The following is a 15,674-nucleotide window of genomic DNA, read 5'->3' as shown; positions in this document are numbered from 1 at the left end:
CTTTCTTTGTAGCATTTGTCAATTTCTGATTGCCCCCATGGTTGATTTCAGCGTGCCAACATGACCTCACTGGCTGCAGAGCTGGGAGGAGATGTGCATGAGAGCTTTTGTGAGCTGGTGGAGCCGGCTCCAAGGAAAAGTGACTTAGCCTAGAGAGTTGGGGCGGAGCTCATGAGGCTTGTGTCAGATGGCTCCTGGCTCTGGGCTCTGGCCACTGGCCCCAGCAAGAACATTCTGGACCCTTCTCATGACTCCATCTCCGAGGTCCTAACATTCAAAGACAAAGATCTGGGCATCAGGACTCTGTGGCCTTCCAGAATGGGGACCTCTGTGCCACTGGTGCCCTGCTCTTCCATCACCCCCCAAGTCCAGGGCAATAGGCTCCCAGCACAGAGCTGCAGTGGAGAGAGAATGAGGAGAGACTTCACCCACCCTCTCTTCCCAGAAGCCCCTCTCAAATGGAACATGAGCAGAGTATGAAGTAATACATGGGTCGACTTTTATTACTAAATACCATATGAGTATACAAAATGCATAACTGAATAACAGCTAAAAAAAAGTCCAAGAAATGTGAAATACACATTTTTTGAAATGATAAAAATGTATCCATGAAAAATATAAAATGTTGCATATATATACATAATATATATTTTTATATATATAACATAAATGAAAATCGTAAATAAGAAATGTGTACAACAGTGATGGGCGAGGCGGCAGTTCTACACAGCAGTCATTTGTTCCAATCAGCTCTGTTATTTACAATGTGCATTGAGGCAGTCTGTGAGCAAGAGGCTGTTTCCGCTATAGTTTCTTTCAAAAGTCACTTGTACTGCACATCAAGAGTCTTCAAGTTAACTGACCAAAGGGTGAGAAATCCTTAATCTGAAGTGGATGGGAGATGGAGAACGGGGCCAGACCAGAGTCTAGTTGGCCGGCATTGCACATAGGAGGGAGGGTGTGCCCCGGCCATCAGAACAGCAGCCTGCAGGAAAGCCACTGCAGAAAAGGGTCTTCCCAGGAGGAAACAGTCTTCTGGGCATGTGAAAACCAAGATGGCACTGTCTTGTGGGGGCAGGCACTGGCAGGAAGTTCAGGAGCAGATTCAAGTGTACCGTGGGGGTTCAGATCAAGAGAATGCCCCAAGGTCTCTTCCTGGCCCTGACATCTGTGGGTTTGTGATGCAAGGGCCTCTTCCCTCAGGGAAGGCATTCAAGTAGCAGCACTGAGGCATGTGGACAGGTTGTGTGTGGCATGGGGCCACTGCCCAGCCAGGCCCTGGATGCTTGGGCCTTACAGCTCCTTAAGGATAATCTGAATCTTGCCATCCAGCTCCCCCATGTCCAGTAGGAAGGCAACATGGTTGCTATAATGCTGAATAATGTTGTTGTCCATGTTGACCAAGATTCTGGAAGAGAAGAGGAGATGCAGCTGGAATATGGCAGGTGCTCTTATTTTCACAAGGATAATAGTAATGGTTAAAATCCAGAGGGTGCCTGCATCATTTCAGGCACATCATAAACTCATTCCTGATCATCAAGGTGGGTATCCATAGGGCCCCTTTACAGGGGAGAGTATCCATTGTGCCCCTTTGTAGGGGAGGGCACAATGCCTAGTGGCCAAGCCACCACTGAAGTCCAGTCCTGCTGGCTACCACACCACAGCTACTACACTGAATGCCTCTCTCCTGAGTGTGGACACTTTTAAGCAACTGATATATAGATCTCTGGGAGATGAAGCCCTCCCTTAGTCACCAGATTGAGGTCTCAGACATGGAGTATAAGTTCAAGTCCAGAGGTGTGGTGGTTTAGCTTCAACAGGAGCTACCTGAGCTAGAGGCAGAGCTTGCACAAATTTCCCTCTCAGTTCCATCCCCATGAAGCTAAAAATCTCAAGGGGATTGTACAATAGACTTGAAGGGCCTGGTTCTCTCTCCCCACACCAGAACTAGGCAAGTTCTGGACCAACCTAAGAGACAGAACCTCCAAGGCTGTGGTCCTCATGCTAGGGGTCAAAACCACAGTTATGCCAAAGGGCATCTTGGTAGGAACAGTTCTTAAAGGACCCATCAAGATGTAACCTGAGCCCATCACATCAGCTCTCCCTTTGCCCCTTCTCTGCTAAGTCTTCTGAGCTTCTGAGTTGGGTATATCCACTCACCTACACATCTATCTGTCCACCCACTCACCTACCATCCATCTTCCCACCTGTCCTTCATCTACCCATTCATCCATCATCCCCCCAGAATTTGCTGAGATCTTTCCATGTATAGGGCCTTGCTCTAAAAACAAGGATCACACAGAGACGAATAAGCAGGGAGTGACATAAAATTAGACCCAGATCCTGCCCTCCAGGAGTTTAATATCTAATAGAGGCTGGGAGAATGAATCCTTATAACCTCATTACTCCAGTTAGTAAATGGGGAAGCTGAGATTCAAAGAGGCAAAGCCACTTGCCAAAAGTCACATAGGTAATAGATGGCAGAGCTGGGATTTCAATCTAGATGTTTGCCTTTTTCGTCTGTATCTCTCTTTTTTAATATGGAAAAAAAAGTCCTTAAATACAAGTTAGGAAGTGGCAAATATAAGGAAGGCATAACACAGGGCTGGAGGATAGCTCAGACAGGTGAGATTGTTTCAAGTGGGGCACCAGTGGCAGGCAGGGGTCTGCTTTTGCAAGGACCCCATGAGGGAGGGCAGCAGAGACAGTGCTAAGTCTAAAACCCATGGCCTCTGTCCAGCTGTCCCTGCCAACATGAGCTGAGCAGCTGCTGCTTTCAAGAAGAAGGTTCAGGCTTGGACACCCAGAGGTGTGGGTGCTGACCAGGTGCTGACAGCCAGTGTGTAATTATGAGATCCCCTTCTCATAATTATGAGAAGTTCTCTCATTATGAGAACTTCCTGTGTGGAGTTCCTTCATTTCACAGAGAGATCTTTGTTTGGAGGAAGGGAACAGCCCAGAAGCGACCGGCACAAGGTAGAGGGATGGACACTTTGTCAGTGTATTCTGCGATGGCATCTACTGGGTGCTTCGAGGTGCCAGGCACTGTGAAAGTGTCTTTGGAACACCAACTTGAAAGCTCTCACCCTCCTACTCTCCAGCAGGGCTCCCAGTGGCCCAGAGCTCACATCTGCACATAAAGGACCCTTGACAGGCCTACGGACCCCTCCCCTTGGAGCTCAGTGACAACTGGACCCTGAAAGGCAGGGGCCTGTCAGGAACCACTGTTACTTCCCAGCCTCTAGTTATCTTCTGTTCTGGGTTGCATTAAATCTCTGGCCAGCTGCCAACAAAAACAATGTATTTGTTAATCTTTCAAGCACTCAGTGGTGCTTGTAAAGCTGATTCTATCTACCTTTGTCCAGAGGACTTTCAGGAGGGTTTTGTGAAAATAAACTAGGCTGCTGGTTAGAATTTCCTGCTCCTCAGATGAGGACTGGCCTCTCCTCTCCCAAGAGGTGTTTGGGGGATATTTTCATTCCAGCATTTCAGACATGATGTTTTCACAGCCCTGAGTGTGTGAGGGGAGCCTCTCAGAGGAGACCCAAGAGGGGCATCTAGCACAACCCTGACCTTGGGGGGTGCCTCTGAAGGGCCAGTGAGTGATGCCCTGGGCTACAGCACTCGGCAAATAAACTGGCTGGCCTGGCTGCAGCCTTTATTTGCACATTGCTTAGTGGTTAGTGAACAAGCAGGGAATGAGATAAAATAGTGGACACGTGTAGAGGCTGCAGATAGGCTGGACGCTTTTCTGCCAGCTACTAACCCATGACCTTGTAACTACTCAGGGCCTGAGCTTCCTTATCTGTAGAAACAGAGACATGATACTAAGCTCAAAGAACCAATGAGATGATGCTGGGGACATATTTAGGAAGGAAGTGCTAGTATGTAGGAAGTGTTCCATAAATAGAAGTCATAATTATGACTTAAAGAGCTGGCTGGGGCTTAGGGAAAGCCTCTTGCTACTCAGCTAGTGGGGATGGGGGGTGACATCCTTATAAGCATATCCAGCCCCCTCATCATACCCAAAGGCACTTCCCAGCCACTCATCCCCAGCCTGGGTGGGATCTGGAAGGGAGGCCTGCCACAGGTGGGGCGGAGCCAGGGGGTGTGGGCTCTGGCACCGGAGGGGAAGTGGGGCTGGGCTTGTCTGGGCAAAGCAGAGCCTGCCCTTGGCCACGTTGTAGATTCCGCTCCAGAGAACACGTGAGCCTCAGTTTGAAACCGAAACTTGGGAAAAAAACGATACAGAGAAAACTCTAGACATGCCTACAACTAAAACTAAATGGATCTCTTCCCAGGGGCTACAGAGATGGGCCGCTCTCCCACCTCCGGCCTTCTTGCTGGGTGGGCACTGAGGAGGAAGGAGGCAGGGCTGGGTCTGTGAATATGTGGGGCTGAAGCTTGAGTACAAAAACTGCCTCACTCTGTGTCTTCTAAAAAGGAAAACCCCCAGGGAACAGCAGTGACTGGGCATCTTCTGGGATTACTAGTAAGTGTAGGTGAAGGTTGACTGTCTAGAGCAGGAGGATCAGACCTGAGCTGTGGGCAAAAGCACCACGAGCACATTTCCCAAGTCCTGTCCTGGGAGCGCTGGGCTGGGAACAGCAGGGACAACCCCTCACTATCTGGGGATCCCCATGCTAGGCTGGTGAAGTAACCTAGTCAGGAAGGGTTGCAGAAGCCCAGCTCACTGGCTCTAACCAGAAGACAGAAGCCTGTGGGGCAGTGACCATGAGACCCTCCCCCTTTCCCAACTGTGTGGTCCTAGTGGAGGCTAAGGTACTGTGGTCCCTGTAGCCTGTGGTAGGTGGCAGGGTGGGGTATGGCGTCACTCCTTCTGGCCTACTTCTGGACTGAAAGTGGAGAGGTGCATCCCTGACAGGCTCCCTACAAACAGCTCCCAAATCTCAACCCCCTTTCCAGACTCATCCCAGCCATACCTCTCCTGTCCCAAACTCCACGGGTAGCAACTTTGCTGGGCCTTTCTCCCTCTGTGCCTCTGCCCCACTCCTCCTGCCCCCGGGCACTCTTCATCACCTCTGAGCCTCAGTTTCCTTATCTGTAAAATGTGTGCAATGCTATCTACCTCTTAGTGTGGCTATAGGGTTAAATGAGGATATCCTTAGCCTAGTATCTAAACACTGTAAGTGGTCAAGTGATAGTCGCTATAATCATTATCATCATAATCAAATGGCTTGGTTTTCCTATGGTCTTGGACTTGAACCTGGGTCTCCTGACGTGTGCCCTTGTATTCCCCCTCCATTCCAGGAGGTTGCATAAAAATGCCTTTCTGCCTCTCTTATTCCCATACTTCCCAATAGTGATCAACATCCAGTCTCTCTCTACAAGTGAGGGGTGATCTGCGGTGGCCTAACCAGGGACTCTCCACCCCAACTCCACACCCTCTCAGCCCCTCTACCAAGGCCAAGTACAAATTCTTTTTTTTTTTTTTGAGACAGAGCCTCAAGCTGTCCCCCTGGGCAGAGTGCCGTGGCATTACAGCTCACAGCAACCTCCAACTCCTGGGCTCAAGCGAGTCTCCTGCCTCCGCCTCCCAAGTTGCTGGGACCACAGGCGCCCGCCACAACGCCCGGCTATTTTTTGGTTGCAGCCGTCATTGTTGTTTTGGCAGGTCCGGGCTGGGGATTCCAACCCGCCACCTTAGGTGTACGTGGCTGGCGCCTTAGCCGGTTGAGCTATAGGCGCCGAGCCAAGTACAAATTCTTGTTAGCACTGAGCAGTCAGTAGGTACGAGGGTGAGCTGGGCACTTACCCCCGCTTGCACTTCTTGTAGACTTTGTAAATATTCTCTTCAGGGAACCCATACTTCTCAGAGATCTAGAATAGAAAGATAGAGAATTCACCGCCTGCTGCCCAAACTGGATTTATATTATCTTTTATACCATCATTTTTTTACTTCCTGATCATAAAAGTAGAGTATATCCATATATGGAAAAATATGAAGAAGAAAATTACAATCATCCACAATCTTGTTTCCCAGAAATAAATAGTGTTAACACCTGGTGGTATACCTTCCCATCTTCTGGCTGTGTATATAAATATTTTTATATTCCACATGGATAGTTTTTCATAAGTTTGCTTTTATTTTTTTGAGACAGAGTCTCACTGTTGCCCTGGGTAGAGTTCTGTGGCATCATAACTCACAGCAACCTCAAATTCTTGGGCTCAAGTGATCCTCTTGCCTCAGCTTCCCAAAGACCTGGGAATATAGGCACCGACCACAACAACTGGGTAGTTGTTTTCTATTTTTTTTTTTTTCTTTTTTAGTAGAGATGGGGTCTCACTCTTGCTCAGGCTGGTCTCAAACCCTTGAGTTCAGGAGATCTGCCTGCTTCGGTCTGCCAGAGGCTAGGATTACAGGCATGAGCCACCACACCCAGCCTAGTTTTATATAACTTTTTAAACTTATCATATTAGAAGCTTTCCCATATCACAATAAACACTTGGGAAACAGCATTTTTCTTTCTTTCTTTTTTTTTATTGAATGGTAACTATGTACATTAATGCACTTCTGGGGTACAGTGTAGGGTTTTCACACACAATCCAAAACACTTCCATCAAACTGGTTGGGAAACAGCATTTTTACTGGTTGAAAAATATCCATTTCCCTATTGTCTGCCTAATGTCAGACGTTTGGATTGTTCCAGTGCTAAAGGTGCCACCGCTTGCCAACTAGGTAGCTTTGTGCAAGCTACTTGTGGAGACAGTAATCATGCCTATCTCACAGAGTTATTGGACAAATTAAATGAATTGATCCACATAAAACACTTAGGAGAGCTCCTGGCATGTACTGAGACCTGAGAAAATGGTCATTATGGTTTTAGAAATGGAGCCAAGGAGATGCTTCTTGCCCTGCTAAATGAGGATAAGTCAAGTGTTTTCCCCCTTCTAAACAGGAATTATTAACCTCATTTCATGGGTGAGCATCCTGAGCTCGAGGAAAATAAGCCATGTGCCCAAAGCCTAGGCCCCAAGTTAATTGACTCCACCATCCCAGAACATTGGCTCTTATTCTACAAATGGGGAGATGGCTGCTCCAGGGGCTTGCTGAAGGACCTTCCTGAGCTCCCACTGATGAGTCAGCCCATTTGTCCCAGAGCTCCTGAAGTGTCCTCTAGGGCAGATGGCTCCAGTCTGGTCCCAGCTGCACCATATGGAGGTACTGAACTTTCAACAGGTCATCTTACTTCTCTGAGCCTCAGTTTCCTCATTTGTAAAGTGGGCATAGTAATGGCATGTATGCATAGGGTGGTTCTGCACATGAATGAAGAGTTATCTAAAAGGCTTAGCCCACGTGCCTGTCCCAGGGTGAGGGCTCAGTAAAACGTTAGGGTCTAATAGTACTGGCTGTCTGGAAGTGGCAGCTAACCTCAGGCTATCGGTTTCAGAGGGAAATGGTCTTCTCCAGGCATTTTAGGAAGAGGATCAGGTGCAGCTTCTCAGTTATTCTCTGCCTTGACAAAGATCCCTCCAGGCAAGAAAAGCTCTTAGATTACTATTTATCTTAACAGTGATGTGGCTGGAAGCTACAAGGAAGAAGACCTTAGGAACTTTCTAAGTATTGTAAGTGGAACCGACTGTGGAAAGACAACATGGGCTACCCCATGAGGTAGCAAGCTCTCTGTCCCTGGAAGGATGGAAGTCAAGAGTGGACACCCATTTTGAAGACAGAGCTCAGGCACCACAGGGGGAGCTGACCCTTTAATGTCCTGTCAAACCCAAAGATTCTGAGTGTATATTCAAGTGACATTAATGGCCTTTTGTGAGCTCAGTGTCCTGGGGCTGGTGCCAAACAGGGTGGATGAGACAGCAAGAGAACAAGACGGCGCAGCAGAGTGGAGAGAGCTTGGGCTGGGATCCCAGCTCTGTCACTTTGAGCCAGGTAACCTTGGCAAATCACCTGACCTCTGATGTGAAATGAGGAGATACTAATGGCACCCATTTTTCAGGGTTGCTAAGAGAATGTGATGAGGCAGCAAATGCAATGTGCCTGACCAAATGCATGGCACGTAGTGGGTCTTTAATCGAAGGTAGCTGACGTGATTATTTGATTAGTTTTCCCTCCTCCAGCCTGAGATCTTGGCACTATCTGGCTTTTCAGAGTGGCTTGACCTTCCAGCACAGCTGGCCCTGGTGGAGGCTGTGTTTGCTCAGTTGTCAGCCAAGCCACAAAGTTGGCTGTGGGTTTTGTTCAGAGTTGGGCTGTTTCACCCGCTCTCTGGCAGTTTAGGGGTTGGGGATGATCTCCTTGTCCAGATGCTGCCTTCAGCCACCCCAGCCAGTGCCCCCCAGCCAACCACAAGCAGGGGGAACGAGGCCCCCTGGGAAAGAAAAAAAGAGTGTCTCTGGGGCCCGGCCTTTTTGGGTTTCATTCCCATTAAAACCGAAACAGGTTTGCAAAGCCAACAAAAAGCCCTGGCCTGTCAGACAGCAGCCATCAGATTAAGGAGGATTTATGGTGTGTGCGACTCCCAGGGTGGAGCCAAGGTTCTGGCAGGGAGATAACATCGCAGAGGCACACCCCCACCAGCAGGCCCCCTATGCAGGGCGGGGGACAGGTAGGCCATCAGCAAGCCAAAGTCCCCTCCTGTGGGAAATCATGACTGGGTGGTGAAGAGCCCAGAGGGGGTCGGCCAGAGCAGTGGGGTCCATAAGGTATCTTACCGCATTCCTTAGCCCCTTCAGGTCCGGGGTCTTCAACATGAGGGCGTCAAACACTTCCTCCGTCTCTCGCCGCACATACAACAGAACTGAAAGGCAGAGGGTGACATTGAGGAGTGCAAGGAGGATACCATACCCAGGAACATCTCAGGGGCTGGAGAATCTGAATTTGAGATTAATTTTGAGATTAATTTCTGCTGAGGGTCTATCCTTAGGCTGAGCTGACTTGGAGGGTGTGAATCTCTGCACTCTACTACCTGCCAGCTGGATGACCTTCAACAAGTGATTTTAATGTCATGGAGCCTCATTTTATCCATGTGTAAAACAGGGGCTTTCATTGAGTTGTGGGAATTAATGATGACATCTGGAAACACCAAGTGTAGCGCAAAGCTCCAGGAGTCGCTGCTGGAAGCTCTTGAACTTAGTTCCAGGTTGGTTCTTTCCTGATGATCAGCTACAGCCCCCAGAGACTTGGGTGTGTCTCCCACTCCCCAGGAAGTCATAGGTTTAGAGGGTCAAGACTAGAAAGCCAGGCATGGAAACCCTACCCACCCCCTCTTCCATTAGAGTGTGAGGGCTTGTCAGCACAGTGAGCTGGATGCCTGCACCCACTGCCTGGGACCCCCATGTGGTTATCTCCCCAGGCAGTCTGGGTGCCCCATTACCCCCAGCCCCAGGTCTTAGCCCAAACCTAACTCCTCATGCCCTCCCCCAGGAGGCCTTGGGATAGGCAGATAGGAGGCAGGGTGGGGTGGGCTCTGTGAACAAATGGGAGGGAAGGCTACCTCTCTGAAGGTCATCTTCCTTGGACTGTTTGGAGGGCAGAGGCTCAAACTCCTCTGTGAAGGGCGAGCAGGTGCGCTTCAGAGGCAGCCTGTGGAGACAGCAGGAAGGGGCTGGTAAGGGACCCCAGGGGCAGATCACATGAGGATGGGTACAAAGCAGTGGGTCTAGAGCTGGGCTGCCTGGGTTCACCTGGCCCTGCCACACATACACCAGTGAACTGGACGAGTCCCTAGCCTGCCAGTGAGCCGATCTGTGACAGGGGATGATGACAACAACAGTTCATAAAGGTCCATGAGCCTGAAGAGATGGTGTGCTCTGCTCCCAGCACAGTGTGTGACTGGGGCGGGGGGTCACTCAGCACAGGGGGTCCCCAGTGAATGTGGACTGTCATCACCATCAATATCGCTCTCTCCTGAGGGAATCTGGTCAGGGGTGAGGCAGCAGCAGGAGGATAGATTGTGGGTTTAGGAGGAAGACAGATGTAGGTTTAGGAGGAAGTTAGACTTGGGTTTAGGAAAACAGACATGGGTTTTGGAGGAAGACAACATGGGTTAAGAGGAAGATAGATGCGGGTTTAGGAGGAAGAAAGATATAGGTTCTGGTCCTGCCACTGTGGCGTAACACTAGACTAGAAAGCACTTCACTTCTCTGAGCCTCAGTTTCCCCATCCATCAAGTAGAGTAACAATGCCTGCTCACCAGGGCTGTCCTTAGGTGGTAAATGACATCGATGGTGTAAAAGTACCATGTGACAAGTACATCTGGATTATAGGGGAGAAACTGATCATGAGACATAAAGTCTTTACATGTTGCTGTCTCATTTACAAAGATCCTGTCCTGGTTGCCTCTCCTTCAGCAGGCTAGTATCCCAATCTGGCAAATTTGTAGGCTGACACTCAGAGAGGTGAAGGGTCTGTTAGGGTACAAGGGCAGACAAAAGGGCGAGGGACCCTTCGTAGGCCAGGGGGCTGAGAGTCAGGTCCCCCAGGACCGCTGGTGGGTGTATGTTGGGGGAAGGAGAGGAGGCCTTAATCCCCCAGGTTCTCTAGGGCAGGTTCCCTCCTCACTCTCTGAATCTGCACCACACAGTCTTTCTTTTTCCCCTTTTACAAGCGGCTGTCTCGCCAGAGATTCGCCAACTTTTCACATAAAACAAACCTATAAAAACCCAGGCAGTTTCAGGGAGAAAGGAACGTGGTTCTAGCTTGGGGGCTGGGGACAGAGTCTGGTGGCTTCTTCCTCTGGCCACAGGCCCTGGCTGGTGGGCATGGGGGTGGGGGAATAGGCGGGTTGGGGTGGTAGGCAAGGTAAGGGGTACCCTTGGCTGTTTCTCTCTTTCTCTCCTACCTGCTAGAGCCACTGGGTCCTGCCGAGGAGACTGCCTGCAATAAAGAGAAAAGATGTTTTTTGTCACTCAGGAAGATGAGTGGAGCCCTCAGCTGCTGAAGGCTTTCTGAGAGGAACATTCTTTGGTGGAGAGGGAAAAGATACTGTTTTGATGCTTTTCTAGCCCATTCTCCTCAGACAAGTCTCCTAAGTGACCTGAAATCTCGCATGGAAAGGAATCGTCCAGCCCAAGCTGGATGAGTCAGGGACTCAGCAAACACGCAGGAGGTGGCAGAGCCATGTTGGCAGAGCAGCAGGTCCCCTCCAAGCCCTGACTCAGCCCAGCACAACCAGAAAGGGCTGGGAATTGCTGCCGGTGACCAGGCCTCAGAGCTGAGGTAAGGGAAGAGGGCACAGTAGCCTATTCCCTTGAGTGAGTCGCCTGCACTGTGTGGCCTGGTGCAGTCATCACCAGTCCTGGGAGGCAAGAAGCCTCCCTGGGTAACACACCTGGCAGGAAGCAGAGTCAGGCTCTCTGCTGCCTGTTGTCTGGGGTCTCCCCACTCCCAGGCTCACATGTACAGGGACAGCCCTTCCTCTTCCCCACAGATCAGCTGTCACTCTGAGCCTCAATCTAGAGTGGTCATCCCCTACTCTGGGACTGAGACTGTGAGGAACCACCTGTGCTATGGAGGCCTGCGGAGGCAGTGAGGAGGGGAGGGGGTATGAAGTGCTCTGTGTGTGTGCAAGGGCAGCATCAGCACTGGCTGCTCTTTTTAGCTCCATAATGTATCTCAGTGTCCTAAACCAACAAACTAAACACATCTTGTACACCAAGGTCTATTTCTACAAACATTCCTGCCTTAACAATGGCAAGCTGTGCCCTCAAGGAAATGGTCAGATTGTTGGATATGGAAGCAAACTGGGAAACAGGCTCTGGGGTCTTGACTCTGCTACTGAATTGTTGTAGGACCTTGCCTAGAAAAGGGGGTGAGCACAGTCCCAGGCTGGTCATGAGGGGGAACAGCAAAAGGCTCAGCCCAGCCCACTCCAGGTTGCCCTGTGCTTAGTCCCCACCCCTGGAGGGCAGGAGCTATAGGGTGTGGATTTAATGCTGGGCACTCAGTCCAGACCCTGGCTCTGCTACTAGCTGTGTGATCTCAGGAGGCCTCTTAACTTCTCTGTGCCTCTGTTTCTGCCCCATGGATCCAGAGAGAAAGTATAATGGACTTCACAGGATTGTGGTGATGGTTAAGGGAGATGATGCCTCAGAAGTTCTCATAGCAGCACCTGGGGCACAGTGGGAGCTCACAAATGGGGCTATGAAAATTTAGTGAGACTATAGTCAAATTTGGGGCTTAGATAGCACAAGCTCTCTACACGTGCCCTAAGCATGAACACTGCTGTTACTATAAAAGTCCTTTTCTTCATTAACGTTCTCTTCAATACAATGGGTAACTGAAGTTACATGGCCACATACACATTTTTTTAATCCCCTGGGATTCATAAAGGCATTTTCATTCTGAAACTGGCTGAGTGGAAGGTTGCTCCCCCCAGTCTGTGCTAAGGCTGGCCCCACCCAGGGATCAGACCCTCTCTCGGCCTTTCTCCCAACCTTCCAGTAGCGCTCACCCCTCCAGGGCGCTGCAGACCAGAGAAATGCACATTGGGGATGAATAGCACCGGTGGGGTCTCCAGGTCAGCCTCTGGTCGCAGGTAGGTTGTCTCATTGCCCCTGAAGCCCGAGAGCAGGCAGTCCTTGATGCCTGATGGGAGAAGGAAGGTGATATGTTCTCTGGTCCTGGCAGTCAGGTCCTTGCCCCAATAGTCTTCTCCTGCCCTTCACCAAGCCCAGCCCAGCTAATTCCTGGCCAATCCCTACTGACCACTATTGCTGGAGTCTGGGCACTTGACCTTCCTCCGGAACTGCTTCCGTTCATCATCCCGCATCTTCCTCTCAGCTCCCTGCAGGGAAGAAGGTGAGGGTCACCAAAGGCCTGGGAGGGGCTGGCTACTTTAACAACTGCTACCGGGCCTTAAACACGGGCCAGCCTTCTGGTCATGCTTTACCAACAGGGTCAGGACTTGGCCCCTCTCCTTCCCAGGGCCTAGTGAAGGTGTGCCCACCCCAGTCACCTTGTCACAGAAGATCTTGATCTGGCAGACGGCGCGGTGTACCAGGCGTTCAGTGCCTGATCCACAGTCGTAAGTGTCAATCTGCAGGTTCAGGGGGACACCTTTCACCCCCTTCTGTGAGGAGAAGTCTGTGCTCAGGCAGTTGACTCCGATAAACACCTGGGGACCAAGGGAGGAGCTAGGTAAGTGGACTGGCCAGGTTTCCTGCCCCACCACCTACAACACCTTTGTGTTCTGAGGCTTCTGTGTATCTGGTGAATACCCCTAAACCTCATGCAGTCCCTGGAAAACAAGCTTCACTACTCCTGTTTTACAGAGGGGGACAGATGCTCAGAGAGATTGGACAGCTTTCCCAAAGTGACACAGCAGTGTGTGGTGGAGCTGGCATCTGAACTCAGACTCAAACTCAGCTCCCCCTAGATTGCCAAGGGCAGCCCAGTGGTTGAGACCCTAGGAGGAATAAAGAGTCCCTAAGGACCTTAAAAACCAGAGCCTCATTTTTCTACAGCATCTAGAGCAAGGAGATGGAGGAGGGCTGAATCCTCTCTCCCACCCCACCCTGGCTTCAGGAGACCACTTTCCTGCTGGCCTAGAGACTCAGGTACAGCTCCTCTTTACACCTCCCCACCCCCCGCTTCCACTATCGCTGGGTGCCCTAGTGAAAGGTTCTTTCCACTCACTTGATTCTACCTCATGCACATCAAGGGAGTTCTCCTGGCCACCCCCACTTTCAGGGAGGAAATGGAGTCTCTGAGCAGGGATGTCCCCCCAGGGAGTCAAGCTAGAGGAGCCTCTAACAAAATGAGCCTGGAGGTGAGGCCCCCAAACCTGGGGTGGCAAACTGGACTGTACCAGTCAGTAGCCTCATGGCTTTGGACCAATCCTTTAATCCCACTGAGAGTTGGTTTCCTTAGTTGCAAAATGGGGATAATTAAACCTATCTTGTGTGGCTGTGAGGGTATGTAGACCACCTAATCTGCTTGGCACATTGTGACTTATCATGAGAGGGACAGCTCACCCCAAAGCCTATGCCTGGCTGATGGTAGCCCTGGGAAAGTCACCTGGTGGTCCCCAGGGGCTCTATGGGACTGCCCCTCCAGGTTGGCCTCTGGTCTTTGGAACATTTCCCTTGGAAATGACCCTGACCTGAATAGGAGGTGGGACTAGGTGCCTGAGCAGACCCCTTCCTTCCAGGCGCATGCCGGACATACTTCTCTCAGCCAGCTCAGCCCTCATGCAGCCCCCACCAGCTCAGCTCGCACCTGAGAAAACTCAAGCCTGGGGGCTTAAGAGACTGTGAGAAAATCCCCACCGAAACCCACCTTTCCTTTCCCATGAGAAACTTTTTCCCCACCTCCGTGAAGTGAACCGGAGGCCCCATCTCCTACTCTAGCCTCTGGCATCTGTTTGAATAGTAATAATCCCTGGCCTTTGTGCCTGCCTTTGTGTTTTCAGAGCTCTCTCACCTCCACTTTCTCTAGGCAGCCTGGCTGTCCCCTGAGGCAGGCAAGAAGGCAGGGGTTAGCTTCCAGCCTATAGAAGCCAGGAATGCCTTGAGATGAGCTGGACCTAACCCTGGTCCAGAGAAGAGAAAAGACAGGCCCAAGGTCTGTCAGCTCCTGACTCCCAGATCAGTGTCCTTTCTGTGATGCCCTCTCTAAGCAGGAGACCAAGACACAGCTGGGTCCCAGCACTAATATTGGAAGAATCTTAATGATATGAACAAGTCACCAGAAGCTCCACCTCTGAGATCTCACTGATGGCCCGGCCACTGTTTCAGTCTCTGGGACATGCACAATCTCACAGAATCTTTACCATAATCCCAGCAGGCAGATTGCCATTCCAGTCTTGTGGCCTCAGAGTAGTGAGGTAACTGGGATTGGAGCCCTCAGCACCAGAAGCCTTTTTCTCCTGCAGTGTTCTGCACTGACTTAGAAGTCAGAAGACCTGGTATCATCAGTGACTTGCTGTGTAACCTCACACAAGGCTGAATTTTCCTGTCTGGTAAATAGGAGGATTGCTTTAATCCTAACAGCCACCACGTATGTGCCAGGCACGTGCACTTTTACCTTCCTTACTTGATTCTTACTACAACCTATTCCGTGGTGCTGTGATTCCACTCCTGTCTTACAGCCAAGAAAACTGAGGCTCAGAGGGACTAAGCACTGGTCCAAATTCATACTACAGACCAATAAGTAGAAGGACTGGGGTGCGGACCCAGCCACCAGAGCCCCTGCTTCTGCCCCACTCTGTATCCTGGCTCTCCGTGAGTGCCCTCTTTGGAGCAAATGCCACAATCCTGGGCACAGGCAAGCCTTTCCCCCAGGATGGGGGCTTCCAGGCAAGCTACTCCTATCCCAGATGCTGCCTCCAGCACTGACCTTGGCCTCCTCATTCACGTCCCACACGAAGGACAGCGCATTATAGGCCACCTCCTCAATGTGCTGCACTGTGTTGAAGTTTTCTTTGCAGTCAGCTGAAATCACAGGAGACCAGAAAGTCAAGATTGAAGGAATTTAGGGGTGCTTTGGGGAGGAGGCATTTAGAAACTGGGTCTTAACTCTTGGGCGGGGCATGCATCCATCCCCCTAAGAATCACACTTTAATCCAGGGCGGAAAATGGATTTCTGTGCCCTGGATCACACATGGGAAAACGGGTCCAGCCTGGGAAGCAGATTTGTCCAGGGCTACAACTGGGCCCACCATTTTGGGTGGAGGTTATGCTCTTCATTGGGATTGTGA

General features: G+C 50.6%; 1 protein-coding gene across 2 annotated transcripts in view; it reads right to left on the bottom strand.

Annotated features, from left to right (window-relative positions):
* Positions 1-477: 477 nt before the first annotated feature.
* Positions 478-15,674, bottom strand: part of GRHL3 (grainyhead like transcription factor 3) — a 33,846-nt gene continuing 18,649 nt past the window's right edge. For both annotated transcript variants that reach the window (XM_003799764.1, XM_023519109.1), the window contains exons 8-16: positions 15,314-15,408; positions 12,933-13,091; positions 12,683-12,761; positions 12,429-12,562; positions 10,818-10,852; positions 9,471-9,559; positions 8,689-8,774; positions 5,777-5,841; positions 478-1,408 (exon numbers count right to left, since the gene is read on the bottom strand). In XM_003799764.1, coding sequence (XP_003799812.1) covers positions 1,294-1,408; positions 5,777-5,841; positions 8,689-8,774; positions 9,471-9,559; positions 10,818-10,852; positions 12,429-12,562; positions 12,683-12,761; positions 12,933-13,091; positions 15,314-15,408 — 857 coding nt within the window. In that variant the 3' untranslated portion in view covers positions 478-1,293. The remainder of the gene's footprint in view (positions 1,409-5,776; positions 5,842-8,688; positions 8,775-9,470; positions 9,560-10,817; positions 10,853-12,428; positions 12,563-12,682; positions 12,762-12,932; positions 13,092-15,313; positions 15,409-15,674) is intronic.

This window comes from Otolemur garnettii, unplaced genomic scaffold, assembly GCF_000181295.1.
Source record: "Otolemur garnettii isolate 467f Iridium unplaced genomic scaffold, OtoGar3 scaffold00156, whole genome shotgun sequence".
NCBI lineage: Eukaryota > Metazoa > Chordata > Mammalia > Primates > Galagidae > Otolemur > Otolemur garnettii.
Note: the sequence above shows the minus strand (reverse complement) of the source record. Positions and strands in the feature narration are given on the sequence as shown.